Source organism: Acipenser ruthenus, chromosome 32, assembly GCF_902713425.1.
Source record: "Acipenser ruthenus chromosome 32, fAciRut3.2 maternal haplotype, whole genome shotgun sequence".
Classification (NCBI taxonomy): domain Eukaryota; kingdom Metazoa; phylum Chordata; class Actinopteri; order Acipenseriformes; family Acipenseridae; genus Acipenser; species Acipenser ruthenus.
In genome coordinates this window covers 13,258,764-13,284,136 of record NC_081220.1, presented here as the reverse complement: position 1 = coordinate 13,284,136, position 25,373 = coordinate 13,258,764, and the positions used below count along the sequence as shown (strand labels likewise).

General features: G+C 44.2%; 1 protein-coding gene across 3 annotated transcripts; it reads right to left on the bottom strand.

The window, feature by feature from the left end:
• Positions 1 to 159: 159 nt before the first annotated feature.
• Positions 160 to 25,064, bottom strand: LOC117395416 (synaptotagmin-11-like). 3 transcript variants are annotated; one of them, XM_059005903.1, is made up of 4 exons: positions 24,789 to 25,064; positions 12,235 to 13,118; positions 4,530 to 4,653; positions 160 to 3,254 (listed from the first exon to the last, which is right to left on the bottom strand). In XM_059005903.1, exons 1-4 carry the CDS (start codon positions 24,820 to 24,822, stop codon positions 2,944 to 2,946), a joined length of 1,353 nt encoding a protein of 450 aa, XP_058861886.1. In that variant the 5' UTR covers positions 24,823 to 25,064; the 3' UTR covers positions 160 to 2,943. The 3 variants fall into 3 exon arrangements, with proteins under 3 accessions (XP_058861886.1, XP_058861888.1, XP_058861887.1); XM_059005905.1 differs by having other exon boundaries at positions 4,533 to 4,653; XM_059005904.1 differs by having other exon boundaries at positions 4,530 to 4,650; positions 24,789 to 25,063.
• Between the last annotated feature and the right edge of the window lie 309 nt (positions 25,065 to 25,373).

Sequence of the window (25,373 nt, the reverse complement as noted above, 5' to 3'; positions counted from 1 at the left end):
TGGCCTAGGAGATTCGTTTTTTCTTTACATTACAGAGTGCAGGCTTTACAGACGATCCAGTCAAAAGCCAGCCTCGGTCCCAGAAGCGTGTGCTTTCTATGTTGCTAATAAGTTTTCTTTTTGAAATGTGATTTACATCAAATACATTTACCAACGACAGTCGTGTATCAGTCTTTATTTGCACGCTCAGTGTGTGTTAACAAATTCAACATACAAGTTAGCAACAGGGTAATATATTAGCATATAGTTCATGGCATTATGCAGTTCAAACACAGCTCAGTTTTATTTCCACATAAAGTACTTTTGTAGTATCATTGTTATTGTTATTATTAGCATTATTATCATTATTATTATGATTATTATTATTATCATCATTAGTAGTATTATTACACTTTTTTTTCCCAGTTCAGTTTTACAACAGACCAGACAAGAAGGATGATTCAAAAGAGAGAGAGAGAGTGATAGGGAGCACCCTATGACACCTTGAAACATTGAAAATAATAGAAATAAAACAGAACAAAATCAGATCGTTTCTGAAATATATACTGTAGATTTATATACAGAAATACTAGATTCGAGGATTTGACATTTGGGCTGAAATACACAAGACAGGATTGTTGACAGTGAGTGAAGCTGTGAAGCGTTAACCTATGTCCAGACCAGAACCACATTATTCCCGCTAATCTTTTTTTGATATGCTTACGACCTTTCAGGGAAATGTTTTATCAAAAATATGAAAAGTATGTTCAAATGAAGAAGATTGCTGTTCATAACGAAACAGTTCCAGTTATTATTGTCTATAAACTGCACGGAAAGGCTAACTGGAATGTATTAAGCAGTCTTTTCAGTCCTGAAATCAAAGGGTTTCAATAGAGTTGCACTGATAGAGGTTAATGCATGCTTCTCTGAATATGATCACAAGTCAGTGTTTTTTTGTGCATATGAAATACAAGAAATGTTGGGATAGGAAAAAGTCATTGTTCAGCCCAGTTGAGCCCCCCCTTTTTAAATCCAGCACATACTCCCGCTATTGATAAACAGGGGGTGTTTTCTCTCTCTTTTTTCATAACCAATACGTGGCAGCAGTTTTATATTTTTGTAAGAAATAAAAAACAAAACACGATTTGAGACTTTTTATATTACAGTATGTACAATCTTCTTCCCAGCTGTCTGCGAGTTTCTTATGGGTCCCCTCCCCTATTTTTTTTGTATCCTTTTTTAATTTTATTAAAAATGCTTTCCACTCCCAGGGTTTGACTGTAAAGGTACGGTGTGTTCTCCAAAGGGCTGCCCTGCGGTTGAATAGCCCACAGTCCAGTCAGAAAGTGCCCCCGTTCACTCAACCTCCTGGCTCCTGGATGCCACACAGTGAGGGAGGGAGGGGCACAGAGACCAGGGGAGGGGTCTTACACAAGCAATGGACATTTGTATATACAAATAAAAAGGCTTTCTCTTTTACTACATTATGCTGATCAAGATACGTTTGGGAACGAGAAGAGGTGTTTGGCCCATCAATGCTAAGGGATTTAATAGGACAGAATCTAAGTATTTGTAATGTTTCTAGAGTTTAACAGGACAGAATCTAAGTATTTGTAATGTTTCTAGAGTTTAGGACAGAATCTAAGTATTTGTAATGTTTCTAGAGTTTAACAGGACAGAATCTAAGTATTTGTAATGTTTCTAGTGTTTAACAGGACAGAATCTAAGTATTTGTAACGTTTCACATTTAAGCACTGAATTTTTACTTTAGCTAAACCATTTAGGATTTTATAAATGGAAAAAAAAAACTACTATTTGATTCTCTGCCATTACAACGACTGACAGAATCTGTCTGGTTCAGAAAACAGCACAATGGTGTAACTAAAACACAGCAGTCTGTTACAGTACCGTACCAGCACCAGAGAGACTGCGAGCAAGAGACCGTATCGTCAGAAAAGAACAACGACAAACTAGGCCACTGAGACCGTCAATCCCTGTCTGGATTCTAATAACTGATCCTGCCTCGACAACAAGGCTAGGTAACCCACGGTAACCTATTCCACACCCCCTCACCACTTTGTCCCAAGTCTGTCCCCACCTAATTTCCAGCTGTCCTCTGGTCCTGGATTCTGAGTTTAAAATATTCTCCTTATAAGGCTTGAAAACTTGTCAATCAGACCTGAAATATTCCTTGGCTGAATGCATTCCCTAACCCTGTCTTCATAAGCATTTCTTTAAGCTTCGGGATCTGTCTGGCTGCTCTCGTATCCGGACCACAACCTATACTGTGCAATATCTGTTCCAAATCCATCGTGTTGCCTCCACTGGGGTACGCTGTTGTTATTTACTGATTTTTGGCAATGGGATTCTCGTTTTCCAGTCCTGACTTTCTGATTTGCTTGCAAGAATGTTTACTCTGTTTGATCAAAGTAAAGATAAATTCATTGAATGATGTCGCTGACCCCCACACCTGGTTAAAAAAAAACACAGTGCTTGGGATCCCAGAACCTCCTTTACAACTGAATTCTCATGGGTCTGGATTTTAAACCCCCGGTTCGTTTTTTTTAACACCCAGCTGCAGAAATAAAACCCTTTTATTTATGGCAGAAAAAAAAGAAAGTGAGAATAATTACTTAAACAGTTATAGAGTTATATGCACTTTTTGTTTTGTTTTTTACAGGCATGCAATAGATTTGAATATACCATCACCACCAATATACACCTGGGTTGTCAATCTGTTGTTTCTCAGTGTTTCCAGCGCCCTGTAAAATCACTAAAGAGCTGAGCTCAGTATTAATAGAATAGTCTTTTTCACTATCACTAAAACAAGTCCGTCATTTTTAATTTTTTTCTGTATTCTGTACAAGTTCCTTTGAAAGATGCTTGAAGCAGTAGTAGTAGTAGTAGTATCTCGTCTATCTGTCTGTCTGTCTGTCTCTGTCTGTCTGTCTGTCTTGTCTCCCGTTAGTGCTCTCCCAGGCAGTGCCACTTAGCAAACTGCCGCCTAGGGCTGTCGCAGACCTCCTTCCAATGGGTGGCGCCCGCTGCGGTGGGGCTGTGTGCCCCCAGGACCAGTCTGCCCACCACCTCGTTCTTGGTGGTGCGGTCAAAGTCGATGACCAGGAACTCCACGGTGATGTCGGGGAGCAGCTCAGCGGGCACGTCGTAGATGAAGGACTCGTTGAACACGGGGTTCAGCGTGCTCTTCTTCACGTGGGTCTTCTTCTTGGCGATGCGTTTGCGGCCGTAGAACACGTTCACTTTCACGTAGGGGTCTGTGCGGGAGACAGAGAGAGAGCGAGACTTAACGCAGCCACACCACACGGCTCTCCCTTTGGTTTCTACGGACGTCCTGTTATTGTTCAGTAACGGAACACGTGACTCTAAATGCTGATGAAACGCTTTGTCATTCGAGCCCAGCTGTCAAAAAAGTGACCTCTTTCAATGGGCTCCTTATTTTCAGACAAACAGTCAAATAAATTATAACTATCAAAGGCTGTATTATTATTATTATTATTAGTTTATTTAGCAGACGCCTTTATCCAAGGCGACTTACAGAGACTAGGGTGTGTAAACTATGCATCAGCTGCAGAGTCACTTACAACTACGTCTCACCCGAAAGACGGAGCACAAGGAGGTTAAGTGACTTGCTCAGGGTCACACAATGAGTCAGTGGCTGAGGTGGGATTTGAACCGGGGACCTTCTGATTACAAGCCCTTTTCTTTAACCACTGGACCACACAGCCTCCTATAATAGCGATATCAGCATTGCTGTGGCGTTTCTTCTTAACAAATGGCTCTCCCTCGTTCAAATAATGCCCCCCCCGAGCCACGGCCTCAGGCTTTATCGACACACAAGTTCCATTCTGCAATTCTACAGCAGTGCCATTATCCCTTAGATAACAGAAAAGACTACCTTAATACTTAAACAACGTGTCACCACAGGACATACCACAGCCTTCTCATTGCAATTACAAAGTCTGTGTTTTTTGTATTTTTTAAACTCTGTGTTAAAGCTCTTTGACTAGGAGTTCAGGGCTTGCTCTTCAGTCCCACTTGCCTGTCACAGACATATATAACATAGGCTAGATCTGCCAAAGTAACCTTTTTAGCTAGCTTTTGTTAGAGCATTTTACAGCACCTGGTAGTCCCCGTCTTGCAGAACTCACCACACCACGTACAGGCGCTTGATTCTCCAGTGCTGTCAAATTGCAGATTTAAGGTTTGTTCATTTAGTATTGGTTTTTTTCACTCAAGTCCTCTACTTTAAGACAGCAAATGGTCACTGACCAAGAACTGTCTAATTGGAATTCAAGTTTTAGATCCACAGTTTTTAAATTCCAGCAGTGTGCACATGTCTTAGAACACCCCATTGCTTCTGTAGTTGTGAGAATTGTACATATGAAATCAAACCACTGGAACTGAAAATCTTGGGTTAAAATTGTCAAAATAGGCAAATCAATGATTGTCTAATTTAACTGATGATTGTGGTTTATTATCAATATATCTCTTTGAAGTGAGGGGTTAGGTACAGTGGAGTAAATACTGGCTACCTGAGAGTCCAGTGATGTCCATTCTGGGCAGGTGCTTGGCCTTCAGCACAACCACGTTCAGTCTCTGAGTGACAGGCTGATAGGACAGGGACACCAGCAGCTCTCCCCGGCTCACACACTGCTGAAACAAAGCACAGCGATCAGCGATCCACTCACACACTGCTGAAACAAAGCACAGCGATCAGCGATCCACTCACACACTGCTGAAACACAGCACAGCGATCAGCGATCCACTCACACACTGCTGAAACGAAGCACAGCGATCAGCGATCCACTCACACACTGCTGAAACACAGCACAGCGATCAGCGATCCACTCACACACTGCTGAAACAAAGCACAGCGATCAGCGATCCACTCACACACTGCTGAAACAAAGCACAGCGATCAGCGATCCACTCACACACTGCTGACACAGCACAGCGATCAGCGATCCACTCACACACTGCTGAAACACAGCACCGCGATCAGCGATCCACTCACACACTGCTGAAACACAGCACAGCGATCAGCGATCCACTCACACACTGCTGAAACAAAGCACAGCGATCAGCGATCCACTCACACACTGCTGAAACAAAGCACAGCGATCAGCGATCCACTCACACACTGCTGAAACAAAGCACAGCGATCAGCGATCCACTCACACACTGCTGAAACAAAGCACAGCGATCAGCGATCCACTCACACACTGCTGAAACAAAGCACAGCGATCAGTGATCCACTCAAACACTGCTGAAACACAGCACAGTGATCAGCGATCCACTCACACACTGCTGAAACACAGCACAGCGATCAGTGATCCACTCACACACTGCTGAAACAAAGCACCGCGATCAGCGATCCACTCACACACTGCTGAAACACAGCACAGCGATCAGCGATCCACTCACACACTGCTGAAACACAGCACAGCGATCAGCGATCCACTCACACACTGCTGAAACACAGCACAGCGATCAGCGATCCACTCACACACTGCTGAAACACAGCACAGCGATCAGTGATCCACTCACACACTGCTGAAACAAAGCACAGCGATCAGCGATCCACTCACACACTGCTGAAACAAAGCACAGCGATCAGCGATCCACTCACACACTGCTGAAACAAAGCACAGCGATCCACTCACACACTGCTGAAACAAAGCACAGCGATCAGCGATCCACTCACACACTGCTGAAACACAGCACAGCGATCAGTGATCCACTCACACACTGCTGAAACAAAGCACCGCGATCAGCGATCCACTCACACACTGCTGAAACAAAGCACAGCGATCAGCGATCCACTCACACACTGCTGAAACAAAGCACAGCGATCAGCGATCCACTCACACACTGCTGAAACACAGCACAGCGATCAGCGATCCACTCACACACTGCTGAAACAAAGCATAGCGATCAGCGATCCACTCACACACTGCTGAAACAAAGCACAGCGATCAGCGATCCACTCACACACTGCTGAAACACAGCACAGCGATCAGCGATCCACTCACACACTGCTGAAACACAGCACAGCGATCAGCGATCCACTCACACACTGCTGAAACAAAGCACAGCGATCAGCGATCCACTCACACACTGCTGAAACAAAGCACAGCGATCAGCGATCCACTCACACACTGCTGAAACAAAGCACAGCGATCAGCGATCCACTCACACACTGCTGAAACAAAGCACAGCGATCAGCGATCCACTCACACACTGCTGAAACAAAGCACAGCGATCAGCGATCCACTCACACACTGCTGAAACAAAGCACAGCGATCCACTCACACACTGCTGAAACACAGCACAGCGATCAGCGATCCACTCACACACTGCTGAAACAAAGCACAGCGATCCACTCACACACTGCTGAAACAAAGCACAGCGATCAGCGATCCACTCACACACTGCTGAAACACAGCACAGCGATCAGCGATCCACTCACACACTGCTGAAACAAAGCACAGCGATCAGCGATACACTCACACACTGCTGAAACAAAGCACAGCGATCCACTCACACACTGCTGAAACAAAGCACAGCGATCAGCGATCCACTCACACACTGCTGAAACAAAGCACAGCGATCAGCGATACACTCACACACTGCTGAAACACAGCACAGCGATCAGCGATCCACTCACACACTGCTGAAACAAAGCACAGCGATCAGCGATCCACTCACACACTGCTGAAACACAGCACAGCGATCAGCGATACACTCACACACTGCTGAAACAAAGCACAGCGATCAGCGATCCACTCACACACTGCTGAAACAAAGCACAGCGATCAGCGATCCACTCACACACTGCTGAAACACAGCACAGCGATCAGCGATCCACTCACACACTGCTGAAACAAAGCACAGCGATCCACTCACACACTGCTGAAACAAAGCACAGCGATCAGCGATCCACTCACACACTGCTGAAACAAAGCACAGCGATCAGCGATCCACTCACACACTGCTGACACAGCACAGCGATCAGCGATCCACTCACACACTGCTGAAACACAGCACAGCGATCAGCGATCCACTCACACACTGCTGAAACAAAGCACAGCGATCAGCGATACACTCACACACTGCTGAAACACAGCACAGCGATCAGCGATCCACTCACACACTGCTGAAACACAGCACAGCGATCAGCGATCCACTCACACACTGCTGAAACAAAGCACAGCGATCCACTCACACACTGCTGAAACAAAGCACAGCGATCAGCGATCCACTCACACACTGCTGAAACACAGCACAGCGATCAGCGATCCACTCACACACTGCTGAAACACAGCACAGCGATCAGCGATCCACTCACACACAGACACACTCACAGCGACAGCAATCCACTCACACAGACACACCCAGACACTGATCAGCGATCCACTCACACACAGACACACTCATGCTAATCACAGCTACTTCTCGCAGTTCACCACAATAAATTTGCACGATAAGTTTTCCTGTGCTTTTCCCATGGTTATACTCTGCTTTCCCATGTTTTTTTCATTTGCTTTGTCATACCTCTCCTTGCTTAACAATGCACCTCACCGTTCTCTCGCTGTAGTTTATTACACTTTGCTGTGCTTTTACTACAGGAAACGTTTCTAAAGGTTCCACCAAATTGACGTGAGCGCGACATTTTCAGACAGGAAAAGTGCACACAAACCAGAGAAAAAATATAATTAGGGGGCTTGTGGGTAGCCGGGTGTTTTTCCCAGGTTTGCCATGTTTAATAATATGCTTTACCTTACCTTGTTATTCTGGAATAAACAGCTCAAAGTGCTTATCATTGAATTTCTTGAATTTATTGCTGAAACCAGCCTCCCCCTCACCCCCCCTCCCCCAGGCCTCCCCTTGCTACTGATTGGACAGACTTGATTCCAGAGCTCTAACTGTTGCCAGGGTGACGAGCTGTGGGAGGCGGCCTGGGGCTGGAGCTGAACTTCTAAAGTGGCAGGAAATTGAATTACTGGAAATGGAGCAGCCTGCCAAGCACGATGACATCACCCTGCCGTGGGGGGCTGTGTGAGCACAGCCTGCGTTATTACAGGGATTCAACTGCTGGGGGCGCCATCTCTCTCTCTGTCTCCTGGATCGATTGGGTGCAGCCTGAGATAACACTGCTCCTTCCTTCCCCTCTCTCTCTCTCTCTCTCTCTCTCTCTCTCTCTCTCTCTCTCTCTCTCTCTCTCTCTCTCTCTCTCTCTCCTGGATCGATTGGGTGCAGCCTGAGATAACACTGCTCCTTCCTCTCTCTCTCTCTCTCTCTCTCTCTCTCTCTCTCTCTCTCTCTCTCTCCCCTGGATCGATTGGGTGCAGCCTGAGATAACACTGCTCCTTCCTCTCTCTCTCTCTCTCTCTCTCTCTCTCTCCCTCCCTCCCTCGCTCTCTCTCTCCCTCGCTCTCTCTCCCTCCCTCCCTCGCTCTCTCTCCCTCCCTCCCTCCCTCTCTCTCTCCCTCCCTCCCTCTCTCTCTCCCAACCTCTCTCTCCCTCCCTCCCTCTCACCTCCCTCCCTCCCTCTCTCTCCCTCCTTCCCACTCTCTCACCTCTCCTCTCTCTCTCTCTCTCTCTCTCTCTCTCTCTCTCTCTCTCAACCCTCCTGCCTCTGCAGAGTTCTCTCTCTTATAGGAGTAATTACCCATATATTTAGCACAGTATTTCTGCACAGTATTTTTTTCAGTTTTTGTATGCTTTTCCCCTGGTTATTCTATCAGTTTACCCTGGTTTGCCATGTTTAATAATAGGCTTTAGCATACCTCACTATTCTTTACCATGCTTGCCTGTGCTTTAGCGTGCTTTCACTATGCATTATCACACTTTGCTGTGCTTTTACTATGGGAGACTTATATATATAAAGACCATGATGGTAGAAATCAAGCAGCTCTGTGAGCCCTACACTGCCTCCACGTTCCCCTGTCCAGCAGGAGGGAGGCTATGGAAGGATTTCTAAAGGAACTGTTGCACTCAGCTCGAGCTTCTTGTGATAAATATTGCATGAAAATAAAAATAAACCCTTCTCGTCTCTCCTCTCTCCCGTCTCTCCAAGCCTCTCTACTCTCACTCCTCACCTCTCCTCGTCACTCCTCTCTCCTCTTTTCCCTCTCTTCTCCCACTCCTCTCGCCTCTCCTTTCCTCTCTCCTCTCCCCTCCCTTCTCTCTGCTTCCTGCTCTGAGAAGCACATGGCTCCACACACACACACACACGGACACGCACACACACACACACACACACACACACTCACACGCGCATGCACGCACACGCATCCCTACACAAACGTTCCAGCCTTAGCTCTCCTTGGGTCACCACTGCCCCTTTGAATTGAGGCTTACTGCACTGTCTAAGTGGGAACATTTTCATATTTTGCTATCAGAATTGATGGTAAGAGCCAACAGGATGTACCGGGACCCCATATTCCTCTCGAACCGCCTGCTTGCAGGCTCAGTACTTTATAACTGTAATATAAACGCATGTTGGATGGACACTGTGAATAAAGTCATGTTACTTATACAATATCCATACAGGAGATGAAGCTGATGTCACTTTAAAAGTAATCTAATCATTCCGTTATAATTAAAATTCTGTCTAAACGTTATTAGCAATATGCATGTGAAATCTAGATGCTGGCTTTAGTGCTTATAAGTGCAGATGTTTCTAAAGCCAGTGTTGTCCCCATGTAGTCTCCGACACATAACATTGTAGGTTGTTTATCTGAACTATTCTTGTTGTTGGTTATCTGTGTGGTTAGCAACATTCCCACATACTTTAAAAGGGTTAGAATGTGTTTAATCTTCAAAGTTCAGAGTGCAAAGAAGAGCAACCAGAATTATCCCGGGTTTAAAAGGCATGTCGTATGCAGACAGGCTAAAAGAACTGAATCTATTCAGTCTTGAACAAAGAAGACTACGCGGTGATCCGATTCAAAATCCTAAAAGGTATAGACAATGTCGACCCAGGGGACTTTTTTGACCTGAAAAAAGAAACAAGGAACCAGGGGTCACAAATGGAGATTAGATGAAGGGGCAGAAAATAGGAGGCACTTTTTTACACAGAGAATTGTGAGGGTCTGGAACCGACTCCCCAGTAATGTTGTTGAAGCTGACACCCTGGGATCCTTCAAGAAGCTGCTTGATGAGATTCTGGGATCAATAAGCTACTAACAACCAAACGAGCAAGATGGGCTGAATGGCCTCCTCTCGTTTGTAAACTTTCTCATGTTCTTAACACAAAAGGAGGGAAAGCTAAAGGAATCTAAATCCTGTGTAATGACAGAAGGGCTGTTGGTTTGTCCAGCGATGCTGGCTGTGAGCGCAGTGCCCTTTGCTAAGAGCCCAGGTATGTGAATAGTTATTGCCATGCAGGGAGAGGATATTTACAGCTAGGGTTTACTGCCTGATAGCCCTGTCTGTACAAAAAACACCAGAAATCAATTTCAAGTAATAATAATTGGCCTCATTTTGTGGTGAAGGCGGTCCTGTGCTGCCCCTGGGTGCTGAGTTATAGCTGGCTGTATTGAACACGACACTTTTAGCAGCTGTCACATTAATATTTAAAATCGTCCTTTCCTCCACTACTTTACATTCCAAACATAAAACTCACACACACACACACACTGACACACGCACACACACACTGACACACGCACACGCACACGCACACACACACACACACATGCACACGCACACTCACACACACTCACTCACTCACACACACACACACATCATTTTGGATCTTGGGATACTCTGCTAACTCTGCCAACCTGTACTCGAACCCTGACCCTGCCTGCCTCCAGCCCCCTCTATCCATTACCCTTCATTATCACTGAGTGGGTAATGGTCATTATCCCCATTCTCCTATTATGCTGGTTGAGTGCCTGGGAGGCCGGTGATAAAGCTCATTACAGGGCAGCCTTTATTACAGTCCTGGATCGATTGGGTGCAGCCTGAGATAACACTGATCCTCTCTCTCTCTCTCTCCCTCTCTCTCTCTCTCTCTCTCTCTCTCCCTCGCTCCCTCCCTCTCTCTCTCTCTCTCGCTCTCCCTCCCTCGCTCTCTCTCTCCCTCCCTCACTCTCCCTCCCTCGCTCCCTCCCTCCCTCCCTCTCTCTCTCCCTCCCTCACTCTCCCTCCCTCGCTCCCTCCCTCCCTCCCTCCCTCCCTCGCTCTCTCTCTCCCTCCCTCACTCTCCCTCCCTCGCTCTCTTTCCCTCCCTCGCTCCCTCCCTCTCTCTCTCTCTCTCCCTCCCTCTCTCTTTCTCTCTCCCTCCCTCTCTCTTTCTCTCTCTCTCCCTCCCTCTCTCCCTCTATCTCTCTCTCTCCCTCCCTCTCTCTCTCTTTCTCTCTCTCCCTCCCCCCTCTCTCCCTCCCTCTCTCTCTCCCCCCCTCAGGTCTCTGTGTGTCTCAGTGTGTGTCTCAGGTCTCTGTGTGTCTCAGTGTGTGTCTCAGGTCTCTGTGTCTCAGGTTTCTGCGTGTCTCAGGTCTCTGTGTGTCTCAGTGTGTGTCTCAGTGTGTGTCTCAGGTCTCTGTGTGTCTCAGGTCTCGTGTCTCAGGTCTCTGTATGACTCAGGTCTCTGTGTTCCCTCCCTCGCTCCCTCCCTCTCTCTCTCTCTCTCCCTCCCTCTCTCTTTCTCTCTCCCTCCCTCTCTCTTTCTCTCGCTCTCCCTCCCTCTCTCCCTCTATCTCTCTCTCTCCCTCCCTCTCTCTCTCTTTCTCTCTCTCCCTCCCCCCTCTCTCCCTCCCTCTCTCTCTCCCCCCCTCAGGTCTCTGTGTGTCTCAGTGTGTGTCTCAGGTCTCTGTGTGTCTCAGTGTGTGTCTGAGGTCTCTGTGTCTCAGGTTTCTGCGTGTCTCAGGTCTCTGTGTGTCTCAGTGTGTGTCTCAGTGTGTGTCTCAGGTCTCTGTGTGTCTCAGGTCTCGTGTCTCAGGTCTCTGTATGACTCAGGTCTCTGTGTGCCTCAGGTCTCTGTGTGCCTCAGGTCTCTGTGTGTCTCAGTGTGTGTCCCAGGTCTCTGTGTGTCTCAGGTCTCGTGTCTCAGGTCTCTGTGTCTCAGGTCTCTGTGTGTCTCAGGTCTCTGTGTGTCTCAGTGTGTGTCTCAGGTCTCTGTGTCTCAGGTCTCGTGTCTCAGGTCTCTGTGTGTCTCAGGTCTCTGTGTCTCAGGTCTCTATGTCTCAGGTCTCTGCGTGTCTCGTGTGTGCCTGCGTGCCTCACCTGGATGGTCCTCTTGACAATGTCGTGCTGGAGCTGCACCTTGCCCGTGCTGGGGTCGACCCCGGAGAGCGGCACCACCACCTCTCCGATGACGTCATCGCGGGCAAAGCGGTCAAAGCTGAGCACCAGGAAGTGCAGCACCAGGTCCTGCAGCCCGCTGTAGGGCACCCCGTAGAAGGTGAAGGTCTCGTCGAACACGGGCTCCAGGGTCTTGCGCAGCACCCGCGTCTTCACCCGGTGCTTCTTCTCGGGCAGGATGGTCATCTTGATGTAGGGGTCAGAGCTGCCCGCGTGCTCGTCCACTGCCGGCAGCCCGTGCGCCTCCTGGATCGTCACCACCAGGGCCTTCTTGGGGAAGTTGTAGTCCACCGAGAAGCTCAGGGTGCCCAGCTTGGCTTCCTCGGGCTCCAGGGGGGTGAAGGGCGAAGCCATCTTGCTGCTGGCCAGGCTGCTGGGCCCCAAGCTGGGCTCCGGACTCGGGTCGGGGCTGTAGTCGGCTCGGATGGGAAGCCGCTGCGGGGCGTAGCTGTTCTGTCGCGGGTGTTGCTGGCGAGGCTCGCTGCGTGACCCGCTCGCTGGTGCCGCCTCCACCAGCACGGTGTTGGGCCCCCAGTCTCCCCCGGGGCCCGGTCTGGCAGCCCCTGCCCTGCGCACCACGCGGACGATCTTCTTGCTCCCGCTCAGGCTCTCGGGGTAGATGCTGATGCCCTTCAGCATGTGGATGAACTTGTAGGGGGGGTCGCTGCTCAGCTCCCCGCTGTTGTTGTTGGTGCCCAGGCTCTTGTGGTAGCGCCGGTGACAGCAGGTCCACACGAACACGGCCAGGGACACCACCAGCACAAGGACCCCAGCGCCGATGAACCCGGCCAGCACCGGAGACACATCTGTGTCAGGAAGAGAGGAGAGGGGAGATTACCAAATCAGCCTTCCTAATGCTAGTGCCTTCAATAGCGTTAACAAAACGAAACTAGAAGAAACCGAGTCAAGCAGACAAGCGTTTGTGCCTTCATGTGCATTCCCGGTGATTCTCTCTATTGCTGTTTCTGTAGATCTGTGCCATGCTTGCTAACTATTTCAGCCCTTGTCCTGCCTCTTCGATAGTACCGAACCATTCGCTCTGTCTGCATTGAAAATACCATTCGGTGCCAAAACAAGATTGCAAAACAACTGAACTAAAAGCACTTTGTCTGCATTTAAAAAAAGGATCAAAACCCAAATTGATGATACAGTGACCTAAATCTGGATTTTTTAAAAAAATGACCTGAAATGGGTTAGAATTGAGATATCAGGGAGGGCAGGATGCTGACGGAGGGGGAGCCTGTCTCGTCTTATTTATTTCATGGTTTGTTCATTCGGAAGCAGCCCCAGGGAGATGGGAACGCTGGCTCTGTCTTGCTGTGTCTGGTTTTGTCTGGCCCACTGGTGCTGACAGCAGCAGACAGCGAGGGAGGGAGAGAGAGAGAGAGGGAGAGAGATAGAGAGAGCGCAGACACAGCTCGCAAGCCATTGTGTTTAAAATCACAAGAGGCCAGCGGCTGAACAAACAGACGCTCCGATTAGATCACTTAGAAAACAAGCCTGCGTTTGGAACACAGGACATTCACAAGGTCCAGCCAAGACTCTCCATCCCTCAGACATCTCTCTGTGTGTGTGTTTCCAGCGAAATCGCCTGGATGGATATTCACAGAGGATCTAAATTTAGTTACATCAGAGTTCTGGTTTAAGCAAATGCTCACGGCAACTACTGTCAAGAAACCAACAAAAAACGCAGTGAAATAAGGAACTCAGAAACTGAATTAATTGTGTAAAATAGTCGCTCTCGATGTTATTGCTCAGGAAATATTTTCCTGGCAAAAGAATTCAAACCGGACACACTTCTATCACTCGGCATTTCATTTCGTTGTTAAAACAGAGGCTCGAAACAAGAACTTCGACTTTATTTAGATTTGCAAACTCTCGAACGAAGACCTTTTTCTGAAGTGAGGTGGGGAAGCATATCAGTGGTGCACAGGCTCCACAGCACAGTGCGGCGCTAACATGATCCCTCTCCACATCACTCCAGAAAAAAAAATCAGCCTTGAGGAGTCTTTTCAGAAGCATGTTTTGACTTGCTGGACACCTTGGACTGTTCTGTGGGCAAAGTCACATTTCAGTGGCAGAATAACACTTCTAGAGGAAGTGCTGTAAATGGTGCTTGACTTATTTTCATAGCAGGTATGTGTGTTATAAACAGTTAATGATCCAAGACAGACAGGCAATTAAAAAGATAGAAGGGAGGAGAGAGAGCTCAGGTACGTGGGCCCTGTAAAAACAGCTATTGATCAGAGAGTAATGGGAGAGGGGGAGAGATGACAGCCCATGTATGCAGTTAATTATTGATCAGTCTCTTGCGGTGTTGCTGTTGGTTAATTTATATGAAACTCTGGGATGCTTCACTAACATAACATTACAACCTGAACCTTTTTGTCTATAACTATACCCTACCCTTTCATTCCACCTCAGCAATGTAACAGTGCCGGTAAATCGTTGGCTCTTGAGGGGAACCAAAGAAGCAGAACCAGAAAATGTATAGATAACATATCCTTTGCAAATGCATGGATCTACGTATTCAGTAAGTTCTGGTACATTCAGCAGATCAGTTCCTAAGTCTTCGTAGCTGGCATCACAAACCAGAAATCAGGCTTCTGAGAACCTTGTTGAATGACCAGCCCTCCAGATATACCAAACTAAGTGTAAAATATATAACTACCTCTCACCAAAACAGCACAGAGACAATCTCACCCTGCCTGCCTGTGATTGGACGAGGGTAGTCCAGGGGGACCTTTCATTGGCTGATGTAAGATTTTGGCAAGTGCTGAAGACAGAGCCAGTTCCTCCTGCTGCTTAGATGCACGCCCCCCCAGGGACTGGATACCATTATCCCTCCATCTCCTAACCACTCTCCTGCTTTCCTTCGTTCCTGCTTTATTTCCTGTCTCTCGCTTTCAGTCGCACACTCCCTCCAAGAGTGAATAGCTTTAATATTGCATTATACAATGCTTTTACTGAGCAATCACTGGGCTTTACACTGGCAGATAATGTTCTGCATGTTTTACAATAGTAGGTCTTTGTCTTTTTCCATAATAATAATAATAATGTCTTTATTTTTATATAGCTGTGAATTATAGACTGCTCAGGATCATTCAGCCAATCAGAGCGCACGACACACCCCAGAGAAACACCTATTCATGACATCACCGTGCTGTACTCTCCATATCAGCATGCTTGACGTCACCTGCTTTAAAAAACCATACACCTGAGGCACCTCTGGGAATTCCATTCAGCTGCAAATTCCGTTCCAAACGGTGACATCACAACCAGCTCTACCTCAGACACTTAACAGGATTCTCTTCAGCAACCTGTTCCCTCTTTTCAGTGAAACTGACAACAGACTAAATAAAGGCCGGTGACGATTAGAAAACGCATACAGCTGGATCCTGACCTTGTCTATTAATAATAAAGCAGTATATAACAGTTACAGGACTCCTCATTCAAACGGTGTAGCTGATACAAGGGTGCTCAGAAAAACCGACGTTCACATAATCCAGGCTTTTACTGCATAATGGAAAGCAGGAACTACAGCCAGGCACAGGGCCAGCAGACAGGCACCCGAGTCCATGTCCTTTTGCTATTGTGTGAATGCTGGGCTTTTGCAGGTGCTATAAATCACAGCATGATACCAAGCAGTGCTAGAATGCCCAAAGCTGTGCATTAAAGAAATTCGATATTATAGCAGAATGCTTATTTTCCGCAGACTGTACCCCTTGTACTTAGGTAGTGCCTTGCTTTATCTACAAAACTACCTTGTGTAGGCTCTAAGTCACCATACTATGCTTGTCACAAATATGCATGGTCCTTACAGATTCTGTAACAGTGTATGTGATGGTCCTGATAGGATGATTTGTATGATTAGTAATAGGAACAAAATATCATTAATGATGTACAAATCTTGTTCAAACTTCAATAAGCTTGGGGGAGCTTATCACACTGTACCAGCTATAAATAAATCACATGTATTCATCATTCAAGAACCACTGGGTTGGCCACAAGTATGTACGCAATATTTTTGGTCAGGACCACGACACACAACCTCCACTACAACATGTCATGCAATGATGCATCACGATTTATAAAAAGACATGAATCACTTTGCCTCTATCTGGCTGCCAATATTACAAATTCAGCTGGTTATGTAAAAAGCCTTGTAATTCAGCCTCCCCTCTTACTTGTTACTTGCTAATAGGCCGTACAAAATATTCAATTCCTCCTGTGAACCGCGCAGTAGCTTGTAGAATTGGTAACTAATTTCTGCAGCGTTATAAATGAACCTCCACAGTTAAGCCAGGAAGCAAGCACCTGCATGAATACTTAAATAGGCCTGCTGTTCCCCACATCGGGACCAATCCACTTGCATGAGTTCTTTAATATTTTATAAGTTACTAAAATAATAGGTATTTTTAATTCAGCAGAAAAATTGTACATCTATCTATCTATCTATCTATCTATCTATCTATCTATCTATCTAAATAGAGATAGAGAATTCAAAAACATCAAACTGCTTTTTATATATATATATACATACATATATATATATATACACACACACAGTATATACAGTCGCAGACAAAAGTTAAAAAAATGAGAAAAAAACTGATTTCTATCATTTCTAATTGTTCTATTGAAAAATATCAATTAAAGCAGAGATTCAGTTTTATAATAAAACAACTAATTATTACATAACATGCATAAAATGAAAATTAACATGCAAAAACTAATTTCATACTTTGACAAAAAGTATTTGGGCACCCTTCCATTAGTATTTAACATGCCCACCCTTTGATTTCTGTACAGCTTGCAGTCTTTTTTGTATTTTGAAACCAGTTCCTGGCATCTTTCCGGAGATATTATTTTGCCCATTCTTCAACACGAGCTAAGAACGTCAGCTAAGAAATAAATAATAATAATAATAACACATACAGCTTTGAGTTCTGCGATCGACTTTGGTTTCCTTTTTGCAACAGCAGCCTTCAAGTCAATCCACAACATCTCGATGGGATTCAAGTCTGGGGACTTAGATGGCCAATCCATAACTGTGATTTTCCTTTTTATCAGGAATTCCTTTCGGAATACTTAGGGTCATTATCCTGCTGGAATACAAACTTCCGTCCAATAAACCTTCTAGCGCTGAGTAACAAATGAGAGTGCAAATTGTCTTGATATTTTGCAGCATTCATTGATCCTTCTACAATACAAAGGTCACCAGTGCCTGAGGAAGAAAAACAAGCCCATCCCATCACACAGCCTCCACCATGTTTAACACTGGGCATGATGAACTTTTCTTTAAATTCTTCTCCTCTCTTCCTCCAAACATGTTGTTGCTTTCTTGGAGTCGTCTGACCATAAAATTTGGTTGAAGAAATCATCAGGCTTCTTCAAGTATTCAACGGAAAAAATCGCTTTCTTTTGTGTGTTGTTTTTAACAATGGTTTGCATCTTGGCTTTCACCCATGGACATTCGTCTTGTTAAGGTATGTTGAATTGTTCGCTCGTGAATTTCTTGACCATCTTCTCCCAATCCTTGGGTCAAATCTTTTGCAGTAACCCTAGGATTTTGCCGGGCTGCTGGAACGACTCTTCTTCCTGATTCTGCAGAAATCTTTCTTGGTCTTCCACACCTGGAGCTAGTTGCAGTTGTTCCTGTTCTCCTGTGTTTGTCAATAACAGCCCGCACTGTGCTTTTTGGTAAACCGAGTCTTTCTGCTATTTCTCTGGTAGTTTCTCCTTTTTCGTTTAGTTGTATCACTGCCATTTTGAGATCGTTGCTGTACTCTTTAGCTTGAACCATTTTTGTTGCTTTTTTTAATCACACATTTCCAATTTATTTTTCAGCACTTGACGATTATGTATTTATTTATTCTCTAACTATCATCAGGGGTTGGTTTCCAATCATGATAATTGTCAATAATTTGCAACAAATGGGTTTCATACAAAATATGTTGATTGCCCAAATACTTTTTTCAACGTATGAAATTAGTTTTTGTATGTTATTTTTGTATGTATGTTATGTAATAATGTGTTATAAAGCTGAATCTCTAATTGATATCTTTCAATAGAACAATTAGAAGTGACAGAAATCACTCTGTGGTTTTTCTGATTTTTTTTAACAGCCCATGTACTTTTGTCTGCGCCTGTATATAGCTATATTTTACTTCTCTTCTTCATATACAGATATACACTGTTGCTATTGTCTTTAATTACCGTTCTCTGAATAGGGCTCATTGTTTTCAATACAAGTGCCGTTGCCTACTTTAATTCAGGATCAGTGGTTTACAACTGTGGTCCTCAAGTACCACCATTTTTTTATTTCAACCAGGGATTTTGTTTTCCCAGTGCCCATATAACATCACCCACAGATACCAGCTCCTTTAAACAGAGACAGCTGCTTTAGATCTCAAGAATTCTATCCTGTAAACCCAACATGGAATCAGAGGACTAAAGCGTGTGCTAATAGGAGCTCAGAGCACAACAGTCCTGAGTTACACTGGGACCTCCCGCTGCAGTGCCATCTGCATTCTCAGGTGATGATGTCATGCCAAACCACTGCCTGTAGCTCAAACTGAAGGGCTTCTCTTCTGTAGCTAGGCAAACAGAGACGCTTTATAAATGGTAGAGATGCAGCCACTTGGCAATTAATCAATTTCTGATCGGCTAGTTTGTTTTCATGCATCTGTTTTATTGTTATGTATAATAACAGGCTTTTGATAAAGAGTCTTGCTTTCGAATACCAAAGTGTTCTCAATACTGATATATATATATATATATATATATATATATATATATATATATATATATATATATATATATATATATATATATATATATAAGACTGGCTCTACCTCCTCTATGCTCCCCTGTCTCCAGAGCCCGCTCCTTCTCCACCCTTGCTCCGCAGTGGTGGAATGACCTTCCTACAGATGTCAGGACTGCCCAGTTCCTGACCACATTCTGGCGCCTCCTTAAGACTCACCTCTTCAAACAGCACCTGTAGAACTCCTCTGTTTGTATCCTGGGACACTATCACCCTTCATGTAAATGTGCTTTATTTGCTCTTATCTGCCCCCTATTTTACTGCATTTAATCCTGTACTTCAGAATACTGTAATCTGCCAAGTGTTTAACCTGTAGTATTTTGTATTTAATCATATCTTGATGTAACTATCACTGACACTGTTATCTGCTGTATTATTGAATTGTATTTTGTCACACTTGTACTTGCTTGAACCAGAGTCATTGTATTTATCTTGCTCTTATTGTATTACCTGTATTGTAACACTTGAAATGTATTTGCTTACGATTGTAAGTCGCCCTGGATAAGGGCGTCTGCTAAGAAATAAATAATAATATATATATATATATATATAGATAGATAGATAGAGAGATAGATAGATAGATAGATAGATAGAACCCAAAACCTCTCACAATGATTGCAGACACTACAGCATAGTAATTGGTTCTAGTTCTTTTTTTCGTATTCATGGTGAATTCTCTATTGCAGTTGTCTGAAACATGTTGCCTTTTGACTGAGACCTTGGTATCAGTTTGAGTAATAACCCAGTAAAACCAATCAATAAATAAATCCATTTTTTTAAATGCAGAATGTCTGGTTTTGTTCTGCATTTTAAACCTCCTGCAGTTATTAGCGTGTGTGCTGTGGGCTGCATTCAACAGCTTGTTTTCAGTTCGTGTTTCTCTGCTAACTCTTTTGTAACAAGTGGCACTAATCAGATCACTTGCAAACTAACAAATCCCAAAGTTTGCTTCGGGCTCCTTTATCTTCCCTATTGAATTCCTATCAATTTAATTGGAAGTAAAGATTGTTTATTGTTGTTACAACAATTTGAAATCATTATTGACTCGAGGTAACACTCTAAAAGTCAAGCAGACAAATGTTTCTGATAATGCCTTATTACAACATTGACTAGGGAATTAACCAAACCGTGTGTCCGCTTGACTCGGGTCCATAGTGTTTACTGTAGTCTTTAATACACTCCTATCTTATGACAGGCGCTGTTACAGTGTCAGTGTTGCAACACTTGACTCTGAATTACATGTGCAGTATGTTGGGTTTTAAAAGTAGGAGTTAATAAAAGACTAGAGGGAATGTTTTGCCCTTAACCTTATAAAAGTTGCCATGGTGTTTTTGCGGTTTTACCATACTATGCATTTATCATAGTTTACCCTGGTGCCCCATATTTAGAAATATGCTTCATTACCTTGCTATTCTTTACAATGCTTACCTGTGATTTACCATGCTTACCTGTGCTTTATTACACTTTGCTATGCTTTCATTATGGGAGATTTTTATAAGGGTCATTTCTTGTAGTTGTTCCCTATTCCCCTTGCCGTGTAGCATAGAGGAACCATTATTCTCAAAGCTACAGCGATCCAATAAATAAATAATACAAATAACTACATGATGGAATTCAGAAATTAACTGCAGGCTGCTCCAGAGACATAAATATTGATTAAAAATGACCATGTTTGGCGACACATCAAGAAAGCTTGGCGGGGGAACACGAGGCTACCGGTCTCATGCTTTTCACCTCTAGGGACCTGGGTTTGAATCCCGCTCAGTTCACAAGCGAACCGAGATTGGTGGGCTCAACCTAGCTCCCAGAGGGCTCCCCAGTATAACCCACTCCACAAACCCAGCCAGGATTGAGGTGCTCCTGCCTCATCCCAGCTCAGCACTGAGCTGCTCTTGCATCCAATCCACCAAGGGTAGCAGGATGGGGGTCATTCCTGTTTCGTTTCCTAACCGTTAAACACATTTAAACATCAAACGTGAGTGTATTGAGAATGTTTGTTCCCAATAAGAAGCCCTCCACCACTCTTTTATAAATTACTGCAACACGCATTTCTGTACAAGACCGAATACGAACAGCATTTAATTCTGTAAGGAAAAGGCAGTAATCATGGAGTAAACTGGCCTACACTGTACACTTTTGCCTGCATATTTCTGACAACGGTTAAAAAATGTTAAACCTGGGGTGCGTTAAACGAAGCAAACGTTCACGAACATTTTTTTCTGTTGGTGTTCGTGACGAACGATTGCGAACAGAGAGGAACGATCTGGAGAGGCTGTCTGGAGTGGAACAAAAATGGCGGCTAGGAGGAGATTGACTGGGCGATGGATGCTCAGAGGAAGCTCAACGAGTTATTTCAGGTTTGTTTTATATTTTACAGTGATTTATTGATAAATGTAAAAAAAAAATCAATGTATTAAAGTGTTATTCATAATAATAATAATAATAATAATAATAATAATAATAATAACAGAAAGTGCCCTAGAATCGCAGTTCACACATGTTGTTTGCATACAAAAGGTTTCTTTGTTGTGTTACACCATATTAAAAAAATGAGTGGAGCACAGAAGGGTTCAGCTGGCGTTGTTCAGTGTGAACACAGTGTTACAAACGTTCTCTTCGTTGAACGCACTATTAACTACTATTAACACCACTAGCAGCAACAAATTAAAAGCAAAAAGCTCAATAACATGGAACCTGTGGTTTCCACCAGCGCAGTTTTGCAATGTCTTCATTTCAGACCTCTTATTTGCAAATCCCGTGCTGAGTAACGTTTTTGTCTCCTGTTCACCAGCACGCTAAACAAACGGGCTTCTTGTATGATGCATAATAAGATGAAATAATCAACTAATGATGCGCTATGATGTCAAGAGACAAATATCGAATGAGATGAAGAGAGTATGTATTCATACCTTCTATAAAACGAGGAGGCTGTGTGGTCCAGTGGTTAAAGAAATGGGCTGGTAACCGGGAGGTCCCCGGTTCAAATCCCACCTCAGCCACTGACTCATTGTGTGACCCTGAGCAAGTCACTTAACCTCCTTGTGCTCCGTCTTTCGGGTGAGACGTAGTTGTAAGTGACTCTGCAGCTGATGCATAGCTCACACACCCTAGTCTCTGTAAGTCGCCTTGGATAAAGGCGTCTGCTAAATAAACTAATAATAATAATAATAATAATAATAATAATAATAATAATAATAATAAAACATACTTATTCTTCACTCAGGAATCGCTTGGTGAACTACAACGAGCTGTGCTGTGCTTCAGTTCTTGGATCACGATACAAACGATACACACCTCTGTTAAGATACGATACATCATGTACAGAAAGTATCCTGATTCATCAATGCACTGTGAACCGTTACACCCCGAGTCCACATAAAATACTACAGTACTGTCTGCCTTATTGTAGAGATGGAGTTGAGAAAGACTTCAAGCCCTTGAATTTAGTTTCTTTAAGCATTTCCTGAAATGCAGTCCCAAACGTCTCCTGTACAAACACCTCAACTCTCCAGCTGCCCTTTCCTTTACATCTTGTGCACAATGTATTCAAAGCCTGACAGAAAACCCAACATTCTCCAATCAGACCCAATTCTAGGTACCAATACATTTAAACACGCACTGTTTTTCTCTGGAGGATTCTACATTATTTAATTCTTAGCAGACGCCCTTATCCAGGGCGACTTACAATTGTTACAAGATATCACATTATTTTTACATACAAATTCCCCATTTATACAGTTGGGGTTTTTACTGGAGCAATCTAGGTAAAGTACCTTGCTCAAGGGTACAGCAGCAGTGTCCCCCACCTGGGATTGAACCCACGACCCTCCGGAGTCCAGAGCCCTAACCACTACTCCACACTGTGAGAAGAATGCTATAGCATTCATAATTTTGCAGTAATTAATTTGATTAAAACCCATTAACTTGATACCAACACATGTGGAGGTTTTACAGAACTAGATCAGTAGATGGATATTGTAATATAAAGATAAAACTCAGTCACTTTACAGTTTTCCCTATGCATCTTCTTTCTTATGTTTTACTGTACCTCTCTGGTCTTTGCAATGTCTTTGCTTTAAGACCCTTTGCTGTTACTGATGTAGACTTGTGCAGAGGTAGGGTTTGGCTGCCCTAATAGTCTTAACGGCTGTGTAATTGAATGGGGGGCTGGGGGGGGGGGGGGGGGGGGGGGGGGGGGGGGGGGCTAGCTCGGCTGTTTGTTTTCCTCATCATAAATATGTCATTATTCTCATGTTATATAGGCAGCGACATTAAATGAATGCACCTGTCTTTCTTTTTTTCATTTCACAGAGTTACAGCAGTAACTTTACACTGGCATGGGGAATACTGTTGACTATTTATTACTCGACGTTTTGTTATTTTCTAGTCTAACACCACCTTGCCTCCTATAGGAAAAAAAAAACACGTCACTTACATTACATTTCACAATGCAGCGCATTCCACCCCCCCCCCCCCCCAATTAAAAACCTCCTCTACAGCAAGCTTATCTGCGCTTATATTAATTATAATCTACGCGTCCTCCTTGATTTGATACCACCAAATGTTCAATGATCACTGAAATAAATAAGCAAGCTCCCCATTTCGATTTCTGCCCTTGTTTAGTTTTTTAAGGGCTGGGGGGGGGGGCTTTATATAATCGCGACCCTGCAGATCACATTCTTCTTTGGAATAACAATAGATAAGCAGGGAAAGGCGATGCCTGGTCCTAGAATAGACATAACGTCATCCCGACCAGCGTAGAACAGCCAACGCCATTAAACAGCGGCAGGCCGCACCATTACACTGCACAACGGCTTGTCAAACACGGCCATTTGGGTGATTCGATAAACAAAACAAAACAAAAAAGCATTCAAGCAACGCCATTTAAAAAAAAAAAAACGCATCTTTCATTGCATTTCACAATATGACGATTATTATTTTCTCAAATCAATCTATACGGCATAGTGGTCCCTCCTTCAGGAGCTCCGAACAGACTTCCAAACAGCAGCAGATCATCAGGATTTAAATGTATATATTTTTTCCTTCCTCATTGATATATCCATTTCCATGACAGCTTAATGGCAGGACTGTTGATCCTATACGGTCAATTTTACTGACGACATCGCGGTTTTTTATTTATTTATTTATATATTTCCCCCCCCCCCCCCCCAGACAATTCTGTAATGGTATCAAATCAATTAAATGGGATTTCAATTGCATGGTTGCGAAACAGCTAGAATTAAAAGACTACACCTTGTTATCTTCTCAAATAAATCATTTTAATGTTTGTTTTCCATAGGACGCAAATATAAACCGTGCATTTCAATATTTACCTAGATGTGTTTGCATTTATACTGATACCAACGTGTATATTAAAACGATTGCTGCTTTAAGTTGTCTGCACACTGTGTTCGTTTGCTACATCGCTGTATGGTGGTGTTTGTCTGTTATAAATGTCTCATATGAATGCCGCGTGTGGGGAGGGTGCTATAACTGTATTCAATCTCAGCATCCTGTTTACTGTTACATTCAGGGCTATTGCTAGATTAACACGTTCGGCCAAATATAAATGCATTGAGAAAATAATAATAATAATAATTAAGACAATAAAAACAAGTACATTATGCGCTTATAATAAAGTACTTACCAAAAGCTGGTCTTATATTTGTGATTTCAGCCATTTTGTGGCTGATCTCCTCACCAGAGCTGTTTTGGGGTTTTTTTTTTTAAAGAAATAAAATAAACGTCCCTATTTTATTTCCATGAAGAGAAGGTATCCCCGCTGCAATCTGGAAAACGGACAGGATCGGGTCACTGTAATAAAGCAAGGTTTGTGTGTGTGCGTCTGTGCGCCGGATTGCCTACAGATGCGCTCCCTTGCGCACTTAGTGATGCTCTGCTTCTGTCTGTCAGGGATGCGGCTGCAGAGCGAGACTGGTCCTCGCGTCGAGGAGGAGAGCCGAGCCCCGCCCAATTAGAATGCTGATCATCTTCAGAGGGAGGGGCTATAATCAGACCCGCCCATTCGTCCATTCCAGCCCGTATTGTGCAAACCGCGCCCCCTTTTCGCTACCGCCCTTACCAAAAAAAAACTCCTCCGAGTCCTTCCGAAGTCTCACACTCGGTTTCCGATCCCGCGTCCAAGAACAGTGCATTGATTGGCATTAACTATTATTATTATTATTAGTTTATTTAGCAGACGCCTTTATCCAAGTCGACTTGCAGAGACTAG